Raw genomic sequence first — 15,325 nt, forward strand, 5'->3', positions numbered from 1 at the left:
CCGGCGGGGATGTCGCACTTCCTCGACGATTTGCCCGTACTACATGGGCATTTCAAAACGCAGCAACGAAATTTCATTGTAAAGTACTCGAACAAACTAAGTTTTCAGTGGTTGTAAACTAGAAACGAGCTCGTAACGACAGCAGCAAGCCAACACCATTCGAAACTTATGCGACGACTGGCACTATCTCGTCGCTTCTTGCTGTTCCTTACTCCCCTCGTTTCTATTTTTACCTTTGCTGGTTGGCGATATGACGGCCAACCTCCTGTCAAGGGATTAAGATACCAAGCAAGGTCGCGTCTGTACGTGCTGGAACGGTTCGTTGGCCCCTAAGAGCCTCGAACCCGAAAATTCGTCTGCGCGACGGCGAGATGTCGAGCTCGGCCGGCGGTAGTTTCGTACGCATTGGCGCACACGCTTGCGTGTTCATTCGGAACTTCAACCGCTTACTCCACCATTGTTTTCATAAAAAGAATGTGCAGTATGTTTCACGGGCACATAGTTCGCTATGCAAACTGTAAGCCCTGCCTAACATGCGTTTGCTTTTGCCGGCCTCCGCCAATCGCACAGCATTCTCGAGTGACATCATAGGTTCTGTTGCGGAAAATGAGCTGGTGGGTCGCATAGGCATTTCCTTTTTTCCTAATTATGTAGCTTATTTGAGCGAAGTTTGCGTTATGGTGTCGTTATGGTTCTAACGAGGCAACCTTTTGAATGAACGAAACTTGTGTTTTCTCTTCATGGCTCCTTTAAAGCCTTTCGCAGTTCCGCAGAAAACCAGTTCGGAAATTTATATTTCTTTCCGGACGTTCCTGGTATAAACATGTGCATTCCTTGCTGAATAATTGTAGGAAGTTTCTCGCCTTGGTCATTAACTCAGGGAAGTGTGGCGAGGAGAGACCAGTCAGTGTTACATAAGTAGTTGTAAAAAGCAACGTAATATCCAGCAGCATAATTGTACGCCGGATGGGCAGAATGGCCGGAGCATCTCTATCGCCCCGACACATACGGCAGTGAGATATGAAGGACAGGATGAAATTTGTCGGGACGGACCAGCGAGGTATCCCACAGAGAAATGGTCAGGCCCGTCTGGTTGGAAAAGCAAAGGTCTAAAACATTACCATAAATGTTTTTACACCTATTACTTTGTTCCAGACCACTGAAAGAAACAAAGTTAACAGACAGTAGCCCTTCTGGAAAATTCAATGATGATTGTGTCTGACAATCGATCATCCTAGTCTACGTCGGGGACGTTGAAGTCACCACATACACGAAATTTAGCGTCTGGGTAGGCATTAACAACATCCTTTATTGATGCGACACAGCGCTGAAATTCAGCGTAGTTAATGATGATGATGGTTGGTGTTTAATGGCGCAAGGCTGATGAGGGCAAAGAGCGCCAGAGAAGTTATTTAATAAAAAGAAGTAATTACCACAAAAGGTAGGAATAAACCATGTAAACTCGACATAGTAAGATCAATAAAGATAATGGTGATGGCTGGTGTATAGGGCCAGATTTGATTATGCATGATAGGAAATGATGTTTAAAAACTTAACATCTGACAAATACTTACAAAAAAACTATCTGACAAAAAACCATGGCATCGTCACCAAAAAACAACAATGGGTGTAGGGGAATATGTTGTCTGTAGAGTTCTCTGAAGTGTTTGCGTCGTGTAGTGTTGAGTGCCTTGCATTCAATAAGGATGTGTATCACGGATAGGCTCTCCCCACACGCCTTTCACAGAAACCATGGCATCGTCACCAAAAAACAACAATGGGTGTAGGGGAATATGTTGTCTGTAGAGTTCTCTGAAGTGTTTGCGTCGTGTAGTGTTGAGTGCCTTGCATTCAATAAGGATGTGTATCACGGATAGGCTCTCCCCACACCTGCTACACAGGGGTCTTGGAGATCCCGTGAGCAGGTGCGAGTGCGTTACATGCGTATGGCCTATCCGTAACCTAGCTAAGGTAACTTCAATGTGCCTGTTGTGTGAGTCAGTAGTGTATTGTCCCAAGTGTGGTTTTATTACGTGTAGTTTGTTGTCTGTCGGTTCGCTCCAGTCTGCTTGCCAAGTTTTACGGAGTTGTCTAATGTGTGGCTTCAGGTCTGTGTAAGGTAGTGTTGCCATGTTTACTGTGTTACGGAGTGCAGCATTGGCGGCCATTTCATCGGCCACTTCATTAGCGCCAATGCCAGAGTGGCCTGGCACCCAACACAGAGTCACCCCAAGGTTTGAGGAATAAGCTACCATAATTGTTTTGAAGACAAGATTAATGACATGGTTTTTTCATGACTTTCCGAATGATAATGCACGGACGACGCTCAGCGAATCTGTATAAATCATGGATGTAGGAATATGATGTTCAAATATGTGACTTGCAACCAAAAATATGCCATATGCTTCGGCCGTAAAAATACTTGTCTTTACATTCATTGTTCTACATGCTTCGAAATTGGGACCATGCGCAGCACAAGACACTGCAGTGAACGTTTTAGATGCATCGCTGAAAAACTCTGCAGCCCTGTATTTATTCTGCAGATACATAAAATGCTGAAAAATCCCACTTCTTGGTGTCCTGTTCTTATTGTAATGTATGAAAAACAAGTCACATGCCACAGGACGAAGATGCCATGGTGCTACAAGATCAGTGTCAGATGATTTGAATGTGTCTAAGAGGGAGACGTCATGAATAGACACCTTGTCCCTCGCTCTCTGCGAGAAAGGAACAGGAATGGATGGGCGGTTTAAAAAGAGTTTAGTAGTGGACGTATCATTAAAAACCGGTTTAAAGGGATGGTTATTCATTGATGGGATTTTGGAGGCATATAGGAGGTGAACATAAGTTCGCTGGTACGCTAAGCACTATTTGTCGCACTCTACATAAATACTGTGGACAGGACTGGTACAGAATGCCACAGAAGACAGGCGAAGCCCCAAGTGAAGCACTGGGTCGAGCATTTTAAGTGCTGTTTTTGTGGCTGACCCATACACAACACTTCCGTAGTCCAACCGTGACCCTACCAACGCGGCTTAAAGTCGAAGCAGGAGTTGTTTGTCTGCACCGTTTGATTGGTGAGACAGGACTTTTAGAATATTCATTATTTTTATGCATTTTTGTTTGAGTCGTTTTATCTGGGGTATGAATGTGAGTTTCTCGTCAAACACCACACCCAAAAACTTGTGTTCTCTTTTTCTTTTTACTGAAATCGAGTCACCAAAGAGTTTTACGTCCGGATCAGTCCGGATGCCGCGCCTTTTTGAGAATACAACGCAGGTACTTTTAGAAGCATTAAGTTTAATCTGCCCAGCGGGAAAGTTTGTTTACCCCAAGCTGGAACTGACGTTCACAAATGGATATGTTAGATGATATGAAAGATATTTGAACGTCATCTACGTGCATCAAGCAGGATATGGTTGGCCGCAGTGCGTTTCGGAGAGAGTTCATCTTAAATATAAACAAGGTGCAGCTCAATACGCCACCTTAAGGCACGCCATTCTCCTGCACGTGGACGTTTGAAAGAGGCGAACCGACCCTGCCACGAAATGTTCGTTCAGACAGGTAACTTGAAAGAGTATTCAGCATGTTACCTGTTACACCATAGGATTTTAGGTCTGCAAGAATGCCATAACGCCATGCCGTATCATAAGCTTTCTCGATATCAAAAAATACGGTCATGCAGTACTGTTTGTGTATAAAGGCATCGTTAATGTAAGATTCCAGTGCAACTAATTGATCGTTTGTGGATCGCCCTGCCCTGAAGCCTGCCTGGCAGCTCTCGGGAAGACCATTGTACTCAAGAAAGTACACGAGCCTACGGTTTATCATCTTCTCGAGGAGCTTGCACAGGCAGCTTGTCAAAGCAATGGGCCGGTAACTGGCAGGAGAGGAAGGGTCCTTCCCTTCTTTCAGGAAACCACTACTATGGCCTCCCTCCAAGAGCGAGGAATGTGCCCCGAAAGCCATATGTTATTGTATAGATGTAGAAGTGTTTCAAGGGTGTCTGAATGTAGGTGTTGTATCATGGTGTATGTGATTTTTCTGCACCTGGCGCTGAAGGCTTACATGTTGTCAGGGCTGCCTTCAGCTCATGAATTTAAAAAGGAGAATTGTAAGAAGTGTGCGACGTGTTGCTATCACGTAGTGACTTTTTCTCCGCAGATGTTTTGTGTTTCATGAAAGTGTTTCTATAGTGTGCTGAACTGGACACGTGTTGGAAGTGTTGTGCAAGTGTGTTAGCCTGGTCTTCCAGTGTGTCCCCTGTTGTACTAACCAGGGGCAGGCTGTGTGTCTGTTGTCCTTTTATTTTGCGTATTCGTGTCCAGACTTTGCGAGAGTCAGTGTAAGAGTTTATGGATGTTACGAATGAGCGCCAACTCTCTCGTTTTGCCTCACTGCGCACACGCTTTCCCATTGCCTTAGCCCTTTTGAACAATAAAAGGTTTCCCGACGTGGGGTACTGCCGCAGGATACCCCACGCCTTGTTCTGGGCCTCTCGCGCCCGCCTACAGTCATCATTCCACCACGGCCTCCGCTAGTTGCGCAGGGCACCAGAGGCGTGGGGAATGTACTTTTCGGCGGCGTCGAGGATGTGCGCCGTGAGGAGTTGCGTAGCTTCTTCAACATGTACGTGTCCTAGGGATGTGTGGTGTAGTGGGGATGTCTCTGTAAAAGTATTCCAGTTAGCTCGTGCTTCATCGAACCTATTATGGGACGATGGACTGCATGGGCCTTCACCTATGTATGTTAGTGAGGTGGGGAAGTGGTCACTGCCATACGGGTCAGTACCCACACCTCACTCGAGAAGTGGAAAGAGAACTGCAGAGCCAAATGCCAAGTCAAGACAGGAGTATGTGTTGTGTCCTATGTTATGATATGTACAGTGTTTATTGTTGAAAAGGCATGCTCCAGAGGATGTAAGAAACCTCTCTATCAGCCGACCCCGGGCATCCCTACGAGAAGAGCCCCAAAGAGAATTGTGCGCATTACGGTCGCCTGTTAAAATGTATGGTTCGGGCAGCTGGTCAACCAGCGCCTCGAAGTCAGAGCTCAGAAGTGCAAGATCAGGAGGAATATATATGGCGCATACCATTGTCAACCTATTAAATATTATTGTTCGAATTACTACAGCCTCACGGACAGTGTTCAGAGTGACAGGGTGGCAGGCTAAAGATTTCCGGGCAATTATGGCCACACCGCCAGAAGAGTGTGCGCAGCCTTCCTTTTCCTTTCTGAAGACCGCGTAACTATTCAAGAAATTTCTGTGGATTGGAGGGGGGGCGCTGCGAGCGGCCGAGGTGATCGGACGCACTCTACATCGGCTCCCAGTTCGATGTCTAGTTTGAGTAGGAAAATTCGATCGGTGCTTGATTTACAGTATTGAAGATTGTTCAGCAAGTGTTTCGGCATCCCTGGACACCAGATTTGTGAAGATCGACCCAGGATTTTGAATTCTACGGGACTGTGAGTTTCACCACCACGCCTAGGCCTAGCGGGGCCGTTCGGCCTACGCGATGGACGGCCTCCCGGCCTCGGCGGCTCTTTCGGTGAGCCAAATGGAGGCGGACATGGAAGCGGAGACCGCCATGAGTGCCCAACAACACGGACTAAGAGACATTGACGGAAAATCGTGTGTATTTGTGACCGGTGAGGACTTGGCGCCCGACGACACGGCGGGGTGGGTCCTGCCGAGCGGCAAGCGTGCTCGGAATAACATCAAGAACGTCGAAAGCGGTGAGTCCCCCCAACCGGCGACACAATCCAGGCCTCGTGAACGAGAAAGTTTTGCCAAAAGAGTAGCGAGAGCGGCCACAACTGCGGCACGCATGCCGCGAGTCATGCCGCGGGAAGATATCAAGATTGTCATTAGGCCTAGAGGTGGGCTGAACGTTGCGAGGACGGAAGTGCCGACGCTGATGGCGGCAATTCTGGCAGCTACTGGCGTCAAAAGAGAGGAGGCTATGGGGGATATATTCTGCCCAAACCCCGTGCAGAATATCATAGTCGTGAGCACGCCGGACGAGAGACGAGCGAGGCAATACTCGAGGATAAAGTGTCTGACAATGGGAGGCACTGGCCACGAAGTCTGGGCATACCAAGCGGCCAATGGAAGGCACAGTGAAGGGAGTGATCAAGGGAATATCGGTCACGGACACCCAGGAAGACATCAACGCGAACATCGTGAACATGTACAACCCCCAGGCGCTACAAGCGCACAGGATCGGGACGTCGACCGCCGTAATCATCCTGTTCGAGGGCACGAAAGTGCCGAACTACGTCAAGTACGGAGCAGTCCTCGTACGCTGCGGACTTTACAAAAAACACTTCGACGTATGCAAGACGTGCGGGCAAGTCGGACACAGGGGCGACGTCTGCCCCAACCCGAACGCAAACGTCTGCTTCGCCTGCGGAACCGTCAACCCGGGCCTCGAACACCAGTCGAAATGGAAGCCGAGATGCAGGCTTTGTGGAGGTGAACACGTCACCGGAGACAGATAATGCGGGAATAAATTCAAGACACCTTACGTCGTCAGGCAACGACAGTGGGAGCGGAAACACCGGCAAGAACGACGGGACCTGATGGACGAGGACTTTCCACCACTCCGGAGGGAGAAGAGCGTCAGCCGTGGACCTCAAGCCAGGGGAGGAAGCAGCACGCACCGAGGGCGCTCTCTTTCGAGGCAACCGGTCCCGGGCAACCAGTGCTGGAAAACAGCCGGGAGAATGGCATCGTCGGCGCGGAGCATCTCGAGACGTCGGGGCGACGCGGAGCCGACCGTGGAGCGCGGACGTTCGAGATCGCGGGGAGAGCCAGGAGGAGGCCAGCGTGGAGTCGCCGATAACAAGGTGGGCTGGGCCGGCGGGTCTCCCAAAGCTCGATCCCCCGATTCCCCACCCTCTAACCCCGGTAACAACATGAACGGTGATAACACCATAGTGAACGAGCTAAAGAAAATCATAGAGAAGCAGAATGAACAGATTCGCGAACTAATGAGGAAATTAGAGAAAGCAACGAATAACAACACCGCGCAGCACACACCGATACACGAAGAAACACTAGCTAACCCGGTAGGAGAGGGACCGCGCAAGCTGCCGAGGAGAAGGTCGCCACCCGCGGTACCCGCCGGAGCAACGCAGAACTCGGAAGTGCAAGCGATGGAGGACGAGGAGCTTCCACCGCAACAAGAGCAAAAGAAGGAAGAACAGGTAAAGCTAACTCCTGGCGAGTCTGTCATCTTGGCGGCTCTGAGCAGGCTTGAAGAAAGGGTAGCTACGATTGAGGCCAAGCACGATCGCCTGGCGGCTAGGCTCAGCGCCCTAGAAATCAAGCAGAAATATGGAACATTAAAGAAGGAACGAGCAGAACGACTGAAGGAAACAATTGCCAAGAGAAGGGGACGATTAGACACCAACCAGAAAGATGAAGCCGAAACAACGCAACAAATCTAATCGGACACGGGTCGTCGATGAGGTGACCGCTATAGATCAGTGGAACTGCTGAAGCATAAAAGCCAAGGAGAGGGAGCTTATCCTTCACATAGGGAGCCAGGACGCACACCGACAACCCCTAGTTATAGCGCTACAAGAGACAAAACTTAAGCCTTGCATGCCGGGGTACATTACATATACCGACCCGACCGAAAGGAGCACCGCCGTACTCGTACGTAATACGGTCGCTGCGACGCAACACATCACCGCGCAGCACGGCTGCGACCACACGCTGGTCGAGCTGCACGCAAGAGACATTGGGCACAGCAAGAACGTATTTATACTGAACGTTTACTGTAGACCAGGAGCCAAGCACAAATACGATTTCGATGCCATACTGAAGGACGCGATGGGACTAGCAAAAAGCCGCACGCTCCTGGTCATGGGCGACTTTAACGCGCCTCATCCAATGTGGGGCTATAAAATTGCGTCCAAGAGAGGCAAGGCTCTCGTCCAAGCCATGGGAAAGCACGGGCTGTACCTCATCAACGAGCCGGGAATCCCGACCCGAACGGGTAACAGCGTGACCAACGACACGACCCCCGATCTCACGTGGTCCTCGGGGCCGCTGGAGACGAGGTGGAAGTGCGACGACGCCGACCTCGGCTCGGATCACAAAATCATCAAGATCGATGTCCTCGGGCCTCAGTATAAGGCGGTGTACGGCAAGGCGTGGATAACGGATTGGGATAAGATGAGAAATCGCACGAGTGAGAGGAAGCAAGAAGAAGATGCCGAACCGTCTGCGGAATCCTACGAAGACTGGGCCAGACGACAGCAGACCACGCTGCAAAAGTACACGCAAGAGATCACCACGACGGTGGACACGCCTTTCGTGGACGCCAGGCTCTCCAACCTGTGGGCGTTGCGCCACTCGCTCACTCGCAGGTGGAAGCGCCAGCGGCGTAACAGCAAGCTGGCTAGGCGCATCGGCCTACTGAACAAAGAGATAGCGGCGTATGCAGCCAAACTGTGCCGGGAAAACTGGCATAAAATGTGCGAAGGCTTACAAGGGCAATTGTCGGCAGGCAAGACCTGGAAAGTGTTGCGTCACCTCATTGACCCCGCACAAGGCAAGTCGACCATGAATCGGAACCTGACCAAAGACATCAATAATTACGACGGGGATAGCGCCGAATTGCTCAGGGACCTCCAAAAGCGTTACCTCCAGACCGAAAAGGGGCGGTATCTGCCACCACAAGTGTACGAGGGGACCCCTAACGAGGAGCTGGACAGACTCTTCACAATCTCAGAGCTATGGGCCGCCATCGACAAAAGCAACAGGAAAAGCGCGCCCGGGGCGGACAACATCACCTATAAGCTGCTTTTCAACATGTGCAGCAGAACGGCCAACGAGCTACTGCAACACATCAACGAGGCGTGGGAAACGTCGCGACTACCGCAAGAATGGAAGACGGCCAAGGTCCGCTTCATCCCGAAGCCAGGGAAACCACCGTCGATCGAGAACCTGCGACCCATATCGTTGACGTCCTGCGTGGGCAAAGTCATGGAGAGGATGGTGTTGCACAGGCTGCAGAGACACCTCGAGGAAACAGGACAGATGCCGGCGACCATGTTCGGTTTCCGCAAACATCTCGGTACGCAGGACGTCATGGTTCAGTTGCACGAACTGGTCATCAAACAAGCAACCAGATCGAGCCCTAGAGCCATCCTGGCCCTCGACCTCAAGGGGGCGTTCGACAACGTCACCCACGCCAGCATCCTGCGCAACCTGAACGGGACCGGCTGTGGCACCAGAACTTTCCACTACGTCCGCAACTTCCTCGAGGACAGAGCGGCCGTTCTGACGATAGGCAACGCGAAGACGGACCCGATAACGCTAGGAGAACGCGGAACACCCCAGGGATCCGTAATATCACCCCTGCTGTTCAACCTGGCACTGCTTTGATTGATTGATTGTAGGGTTTAACGCGCCGACGCAACGCAGGCGATGAGGCGCGCCGTAGTGGAGGGCTCCGGATTAATTTTGACACCTGGGGATCTTTATCGTGCGCCGAAATCTCGTACACACGGGCGTTTTTGCTTTTCGCCTCCATCAGAAAAGCGGCCGCCGCGGCCGGGAATCGAACCCGCGACCTTGTGCTCAGCAGCGCAACGCCTTAGCCACTGAGCCACCGCGGCGGGTAACCTGGCACTGCTACCCCTGCCTAAACTGCTGGAACGCATTGAAGGGTTAGACCACGCTTTCTACGCCGACGATATCACGGTCTGGACGAATAGGGCCGGATCGGAGGGCTGGATGGAAGAAACACTGCAGCGCGCAGCGACGACGGTCCACGAGTATGCCAAGTCGTGTGGCCTGAGCTGCGCCCCCCAAAAGTCCGAGCTCTTAGTAGTCCAGCCGGGCGTCGGCAAGAGGAGCAGATGCGGCCTGAAGATCGAGATCGACGGCATCCAGGTCGAACCCACTCAACAGTGTCGGATCCTGGGGCTGTTGCTTCGTAGCGACGGCAAGGCGGACGCGGTCGTGGACAAGATATGCCTAACGTCGGAGCAGGACCTCGGCATGCTCCGCCGCGTAGCAAAAAAGAATCGGGGCATCAAGGAGAACGACGCGCTGCGCTTGGTTCATGCCTTCGTGGTTACCAGAACCACCTACTCGGCTCCATACCTTAACCTAACCGGAACACAGAAGGCAAAACTAGACGTCATCTTGAGAAAAGCCACGAAGCAAGCCCTTGGACTACCCGCGTACACGTCGACCAAACGGCTGTGCGAGATGGGGGTCCACAACACAGTGGACAAGCTCGTGGAGGCGCACCTCTCCAATCAGAGGATGCGTCTCAGCGGGTCCGAACACGGGAGGAGGATACTGGAAAAGATCGGATGGAGGCCTGAACCGGTGCAAACGTCCGGCCGCGTCCCCGAACATTGGAGAGACAAGATCAACACAAAACCCCTCCCACGCAACATGGCGCCGGGGGAGGATGACGACAGGAGAAAAGCGCGCGCCAAGGCTTTGGAAACGTGCTTGGAAGGCAACCCCAATGTCATGTACGTCGACGCCGCCCTGGTCAAGGGAAGCGACAAGGCCGCTTTGGCAGTAACAACAAGAGACAGGCTCGTCGCCGTGGCGTCCACGAGGACAAGAAACGCAACAAACGCTGAAGAGATGGCGATCGCATTGGCACTAATCCAACCCGGGGCGACGCACGTCGTGACAGACAGCAAGAAAGCCTACGCGAACTACCGCGGGGGGTTGATGTCCTCCGAGGCGGCACGCGTCCTCAAACGGCACAAAACACCAGACAACGAGGTCGAACTGATTTGGACCCCCGCGCACTCCTCCCTGGTCGGCAACAACATCGCCGACTATTACGCCCGAGACATGTCCTGCCGGGAAGTGGAGGAGACGGGGGTCGACTCATTGACACCAATCACTGCGCATAAAGATATCATTACAATGTACAGGGAAAATAGACAAACGCTACCTGAGCCTCATCACTCCCTCACCCGCAGGGACCAGGCGATAATACGCGGAATACAGGCAGGGTCTCTGGCCCACCCAACACTACTACATAAGATGTATCCGCACCAATACCCCGAGCTGTGCCCGTTCTGCAACACTAGCAAAGGAACGTTAAAACATGTCATCCTAGAGTCCACCGCACTAAAGGCACCAATACCCGACACACCCTCCCCTTCCCCCCTTCCCCTTAATGAGTGATGGGAGATCCTTCGGCTCAGCCCCTCCTCAAACGTCCACGCGAGCCTAGCGGCCCGTGGGCGGGAGTTGCTAGCCCGGTACGGGGCCTGGGAATGAGGCTCCGCTCCCATCGACGGGTCCCCCCCCCACCGGAGGGGGCTCACTCTTTCGCATAATAAAGTTTGATCAATCAATCAATCTGTGGATTGGAATTCAAATGTGTTTCCTGAACACAAATTACACTTGGCTGATTAGCATGTAGTATTTCGTATACATTGTCAAGATTTTTAAGAAGGCCTCTACAGGTCCATTGAATTATGTTTTCTCTTCCATTATTTAGTGGGAGAGCTGCTGGAGTGTGTATGTTTGTTCATGTGTCGTCTTTCGGGGCTGTGATTCTCGCCTTTTTTGGCTTGTCGGCAGGCTTCGGCGTCGGGACGCGTTCCTTGCGGTGAACCGCAGACAAGAATGGTTCGACGTCCATTTCATCCTCGGATGTCCTCGGAACACCTGAGGGATCAGGCTCCTTGGACCACGGCCCCTTTGGGGCGCGCTTTTCCTTGCCCGCAACCGACGAGGGTTTCAAAAAAAAGAAGTCATGTGGCTAGCTGAGCCAGGTGTGCGAGGAACGTCGCTAGCTGCAATGACGGCGCCCGATTTCCCTCTAGTATACATTAGAATGAAACTCAATGGGGGGAGCTCCCTCCTGTTGCTGTCTCTTTCCCTTTTCTGCTCGGTACCTTCCTGCGTGCTTTTATGTCCACCAGCCAATGCTGCAGCACAGTATATGCGGAATTAGTGGTAGGTTTGTCTAGCATTCACCAGGCGCCGCTCCTCCGCCTCCAGACTTAGAGCCTACAGGGTGCGTATATAACCTACTAATATATTTTACATATCCGTGGTGTGGCGCGGGCCGGCGGACACGGCTGAGGCGTCTGTACTGTTCCAATTGGAAAGCGGCTGACGTGTCAGGCTATTTTATAAAGGTGGTATTCGTCTAGGGGAGCCGCGCTTCAGCGAGCGTGCAGTCATTTACCTGTACCGACAGGTGTGCCAGATAGGCACTTTTTACTTGTCCTTAGCATGCTGCAAATGGAGCCATACTAAGGAAAATGGACCTCCAAAAAAGAAAGCGTTATTTTATTAAAGCCCAGTTTTTATTTCGCGCGTTCGGTTTTCTCAATGCCTTCATGGTAGTTCGCGTCGCAGCTGACAGATGGCGCCACCAGTCCACGGCTCGCGCGCCGCTCGTGGGACCTTGTTCTCGGCGGTTGCACTCGGTCTTGCAAGAGGTAGCGTCAAACATCCCCCTCGCGAGGGGCGCGATCAAATGCAGAGCATTGCCGGGGGCGCACGACGTTAAGTAGTTTGCGGTACGTTAATGTTGTTGCACTTGTGGCAACTGCTGAAGAGAGAGCGCTCGTCAGCAGAAATTTGAATGAGTCAACGACATAAGGCGCGTTCATAGCTTCCCATTCTGTGTCGGCTCTGTGGCGCAGTGGGTAGAGCACCATGTACATTGCGTTCCGCCAGCAGGGTCGAGGGATCGAAACCTGGCGCTGGATAGTATTTCTTTTATATAGTGTAGGGGGAGGGGTGCGGACTACGACGGGACAACGCGGGTGACATCGTGAGTTACTGAAATGCTCTGCATTTAAAACGCCTCTGATGGCGCAGGCAGTGCGGAGGCGGTGGGAGCTGCCGCTGGCTCCCCCGTCTCCATCTCCGTGCCCTCACATGTGGTTTGGGATGGTGGAGCGGAAGTGGAGGATGCAGCATCACTCCGACCGGATGTGGATGCCACCACAACAGCTGCTGGCTCAGCGAGCGGTGCGGAGGCGGGTTGGGCCGCCGAAGGCGACCCGGGGGGGGGGGGAGGTGGCGGGACCAAGTCCGACTAGCGGTACTGGGTCCCCGCCGAGACCAGACGCCGCTCCGCCCCCCGGCGAGCTGCGTCGGCGTACCTCCCCAGAGGGAAAGAGGCGAACCTCTTCCGCGCCTCTGGGAAAGTGATGTTTTCAGTTGCCTTGATGTTAATGATTTTCTTTTCTCATTTAAACTTTTCACAGCTGCGGGACCATGCCTCGTGCGGCCCCTGACCGTTTGCACAGGTGAAGGTAGTCGAGTCACATTTTTCAGTAGGGTGGTCATGTGGGGCGCATTTCGCGCAGGTCGTTTTGCCGCGACAAGAAGTTGTAGCGTGCCCGAATCGCTGGCACTTGTAGCAGCGGCGCTGGTTAGGTATGTACGGACGTACACCACACCTAATGAAGCCAGCATTGATGTGCTCAGGAAGTTTTAATTTGTTGAATGTGAAGAATACGTGCTTTGTTGGTATTTCTACATTGTCACGATGAATGGTGATTCTCCTGACAGCGGTAACGCCCTCATCCTTCAGGCCTTCCAGAAGGTCGGCCTCTGTTTCACTTAGCAGATCTGGCTCAGATATCACACCCTGCGAGCTGTTGAGGCTGCGGTGGGGTGTGACAGTGATGTCCAGATCTGCCATGCGGGTTTGGGTCAGCAAATTTGTGGCTTGTTGCTGCGTCTTGACTTCAACTAACACTTCGCCTGTTCGTAGTTTTTTTGCCACGAAAGATTTGCCAATGATTCCTTCAAGAAACTTTGAGACGAGGAATACAGACTGGGAAGAGAGGGGTTTGGACTTATCTATTGATTCAAGCACCAAAAACCGATGATAGTTGTCAGGTTTCGGAATGTTGATGGTTGGTAGGGATGGAAAGGCAACTTCGGTGCGGCCCCTTTTCAGGGACCGATCACGTTTTAAGGAGGGTTTTGATTTATTCACACGGCATAGGAAAAAGCAGGGAGACGGGGGTACTTTCTTCTTTGACCTTACCCTGGTAGTCAAAGAGGTCCCGGAGCTCCCTACCTGGTAGACAGAAAGGAAACCTATCCGCCGGAGCTTGACCTGGGCTCCGACGGCGACCATTCACGGTTTCTAACCCTCCACCTATAAACACATCGCCACGGTTGGATCCAGCTTATGTTTGGGGGCTCGGGGTCCGCGGTATCGCCAGTATCGTCAGCAAGATTGCTCGAGGTGCCCCGTGCGGGGAGCGTAGTTAATGGATGGAGGTATATAAAAGGTGGAAATTAGGATACTCATTTTGCTACCGCCGACAACCTCCACCCACACTGATTCTGCAGCATTTTCGAGGTCTGAGCGACGACGGTAGTTCAACGACTTCTCCACGGCAATGAGCTTTCCACTACCGCAATTTTTAGAAGTTGGGCCAGTACGGTCACTTCGGAAAACAACATAATTATCGGTAAAATAATTGCTAGACGGAATTTCTGAGGATAGCCAAGTTTCGGTAAGGACATTTACATTATATAGGGACGAGGCTATAGAGAAAAAAAATTCAGCAGATTTGGTCCTCAGACCACGGACGTTTTGGTAACAAACACTGATCATGCGGGCGAGGAAAGTTCAGACAAGTGCAGCATAGACTCACGCAGTAGGCCCCGGAGGGGCTTAAAAAGGCACTCATTTGGCCACAGAGGTGGATCCTGCAGCAATTCGTAGCACACGTTGCTTACGGAAACATAGAAGGAGGCATAGGTGTTGTACCTAGTTTTTATCCGCTTGCGAGCAAGAGGAGCAGCATCTCTGGCAGTCAGGTACGAACACAGCTGAGCTTCCGTGGTTTCGGGTGAAAGTTTCGTGACGAACAGGGACTGCGGCAGCCGCCGTCACTGCACCACCGTGAGCTCAGACGAATCCGAGGTTCCAAAGGATGTGGGTTGACGAGCCTTGCCGTTGACATCACCAATGCTGGTGTGGTGCACGGTGGATCCTCCTCCTCCAGCTGACGGTTGCGATGCGAAACACGCATCGGCACCAGTGACGACAGCATTCGGGCTGGAGCCGGGCGATGCAAGCTGCCGTTTCAGACGCTGCTGTCTGTGTTCAGCCGCCGGCTGGTGACGGTGGACAACGTTTTAGGCGCACCACCAACAGTAACAGGAGGAGCAGCAAACGACGCTGTCACGGGGACTACACATGACGCCGCGGTTGAAAGCATCACGCCGGGAGAAGTGGGGGCCTTGGGGGAGGCCTGCAGGGAAACCGGTTGCCGCGCGGCGAGCTCTTCTTGGAGAGTGCGTACCTCTTGCCGAAGGGAAACGACGATGGCAGTGTGG

At 52.2% G+C, this 15,325-nt stretch overlaps 1 protein-coding gene across 1 annotated transcript; it reads left to right on the top strand.

Moving 5' to 3' along the window:
• Positions 1 to 5,516: 5,516 nt before the first annotated feature.
• LOC144159942 (uncharacterized) lies at positions 5,517 to 13,257 on the top strand. Its single transcript, XM_077691589.1, has 8 exons — positions 5,517 to 5,736; positions 6,116 to 6,300; positions 7,706 to 8,286; positions 8,380 to 8,914; positions 9,029 to 9,305; positions 9,684 to 10,870; positions 12,836 to 12,988; positions 13,228 to 13,257. The coding sequence occupies exons 1-8, from the start codon at positions 5,517 to 5,519 to the stop codon at positions 13,255 to 13,257; spliced, it is 3,168 nt and encodes a 1,055-aa protein (XP_077547715.1).
• The last annotated feature ends 2,068 nt before the right edge of the window (positions 13,258 to 15,325 follow it).

Source organism: Haemaphysalis longicornis, unplaced genomic scaffold (assembly GCF_048455015.1).
Source record: "Haemaphysalis longicornis isolate Haplotype H1 unplaced genomic scaffold, Haemaphysalis longicornis Haplotype H1 scaffold_10, whole genome shotgun sequence".
NCBI classification, from domain to species: domain Eukaryota; kingdom Metazoa; phylum Arthropoda; class Arachnida; order Ixodida; family Ixodidae; genus Haemaphysalis; species Haemaphysalis longicornis.

What these genes read in the sequence shown, in the direction of transcription:
- LOC144159942 (XM_077691589.1), top strand. Translation starts at nt 5,517, where the DNA reads ATGGACGGCCTCCCGGCCTCGGCGGCTCTTTCGGTGAGCCAAATGGAG. An exon ending in CATCAAGAACGTCGAAAGCG is followed by an intron (nt 5,737 to 6,115) that starts GTGAGTCCCCCC and finishes GGCCAATGGAAG; the next exon opens with GCACAGTGAAGGGAGTGATC. An exon ending in GGGAAGTGGAGGAGACGGGG is followed by an intron (nt 10,871 to 12,835) that starts GTCGACTCATTG and finishes CTGATGGCGCAG; the next exon opens with GCAGTGCGGAGGCGGTGGGA.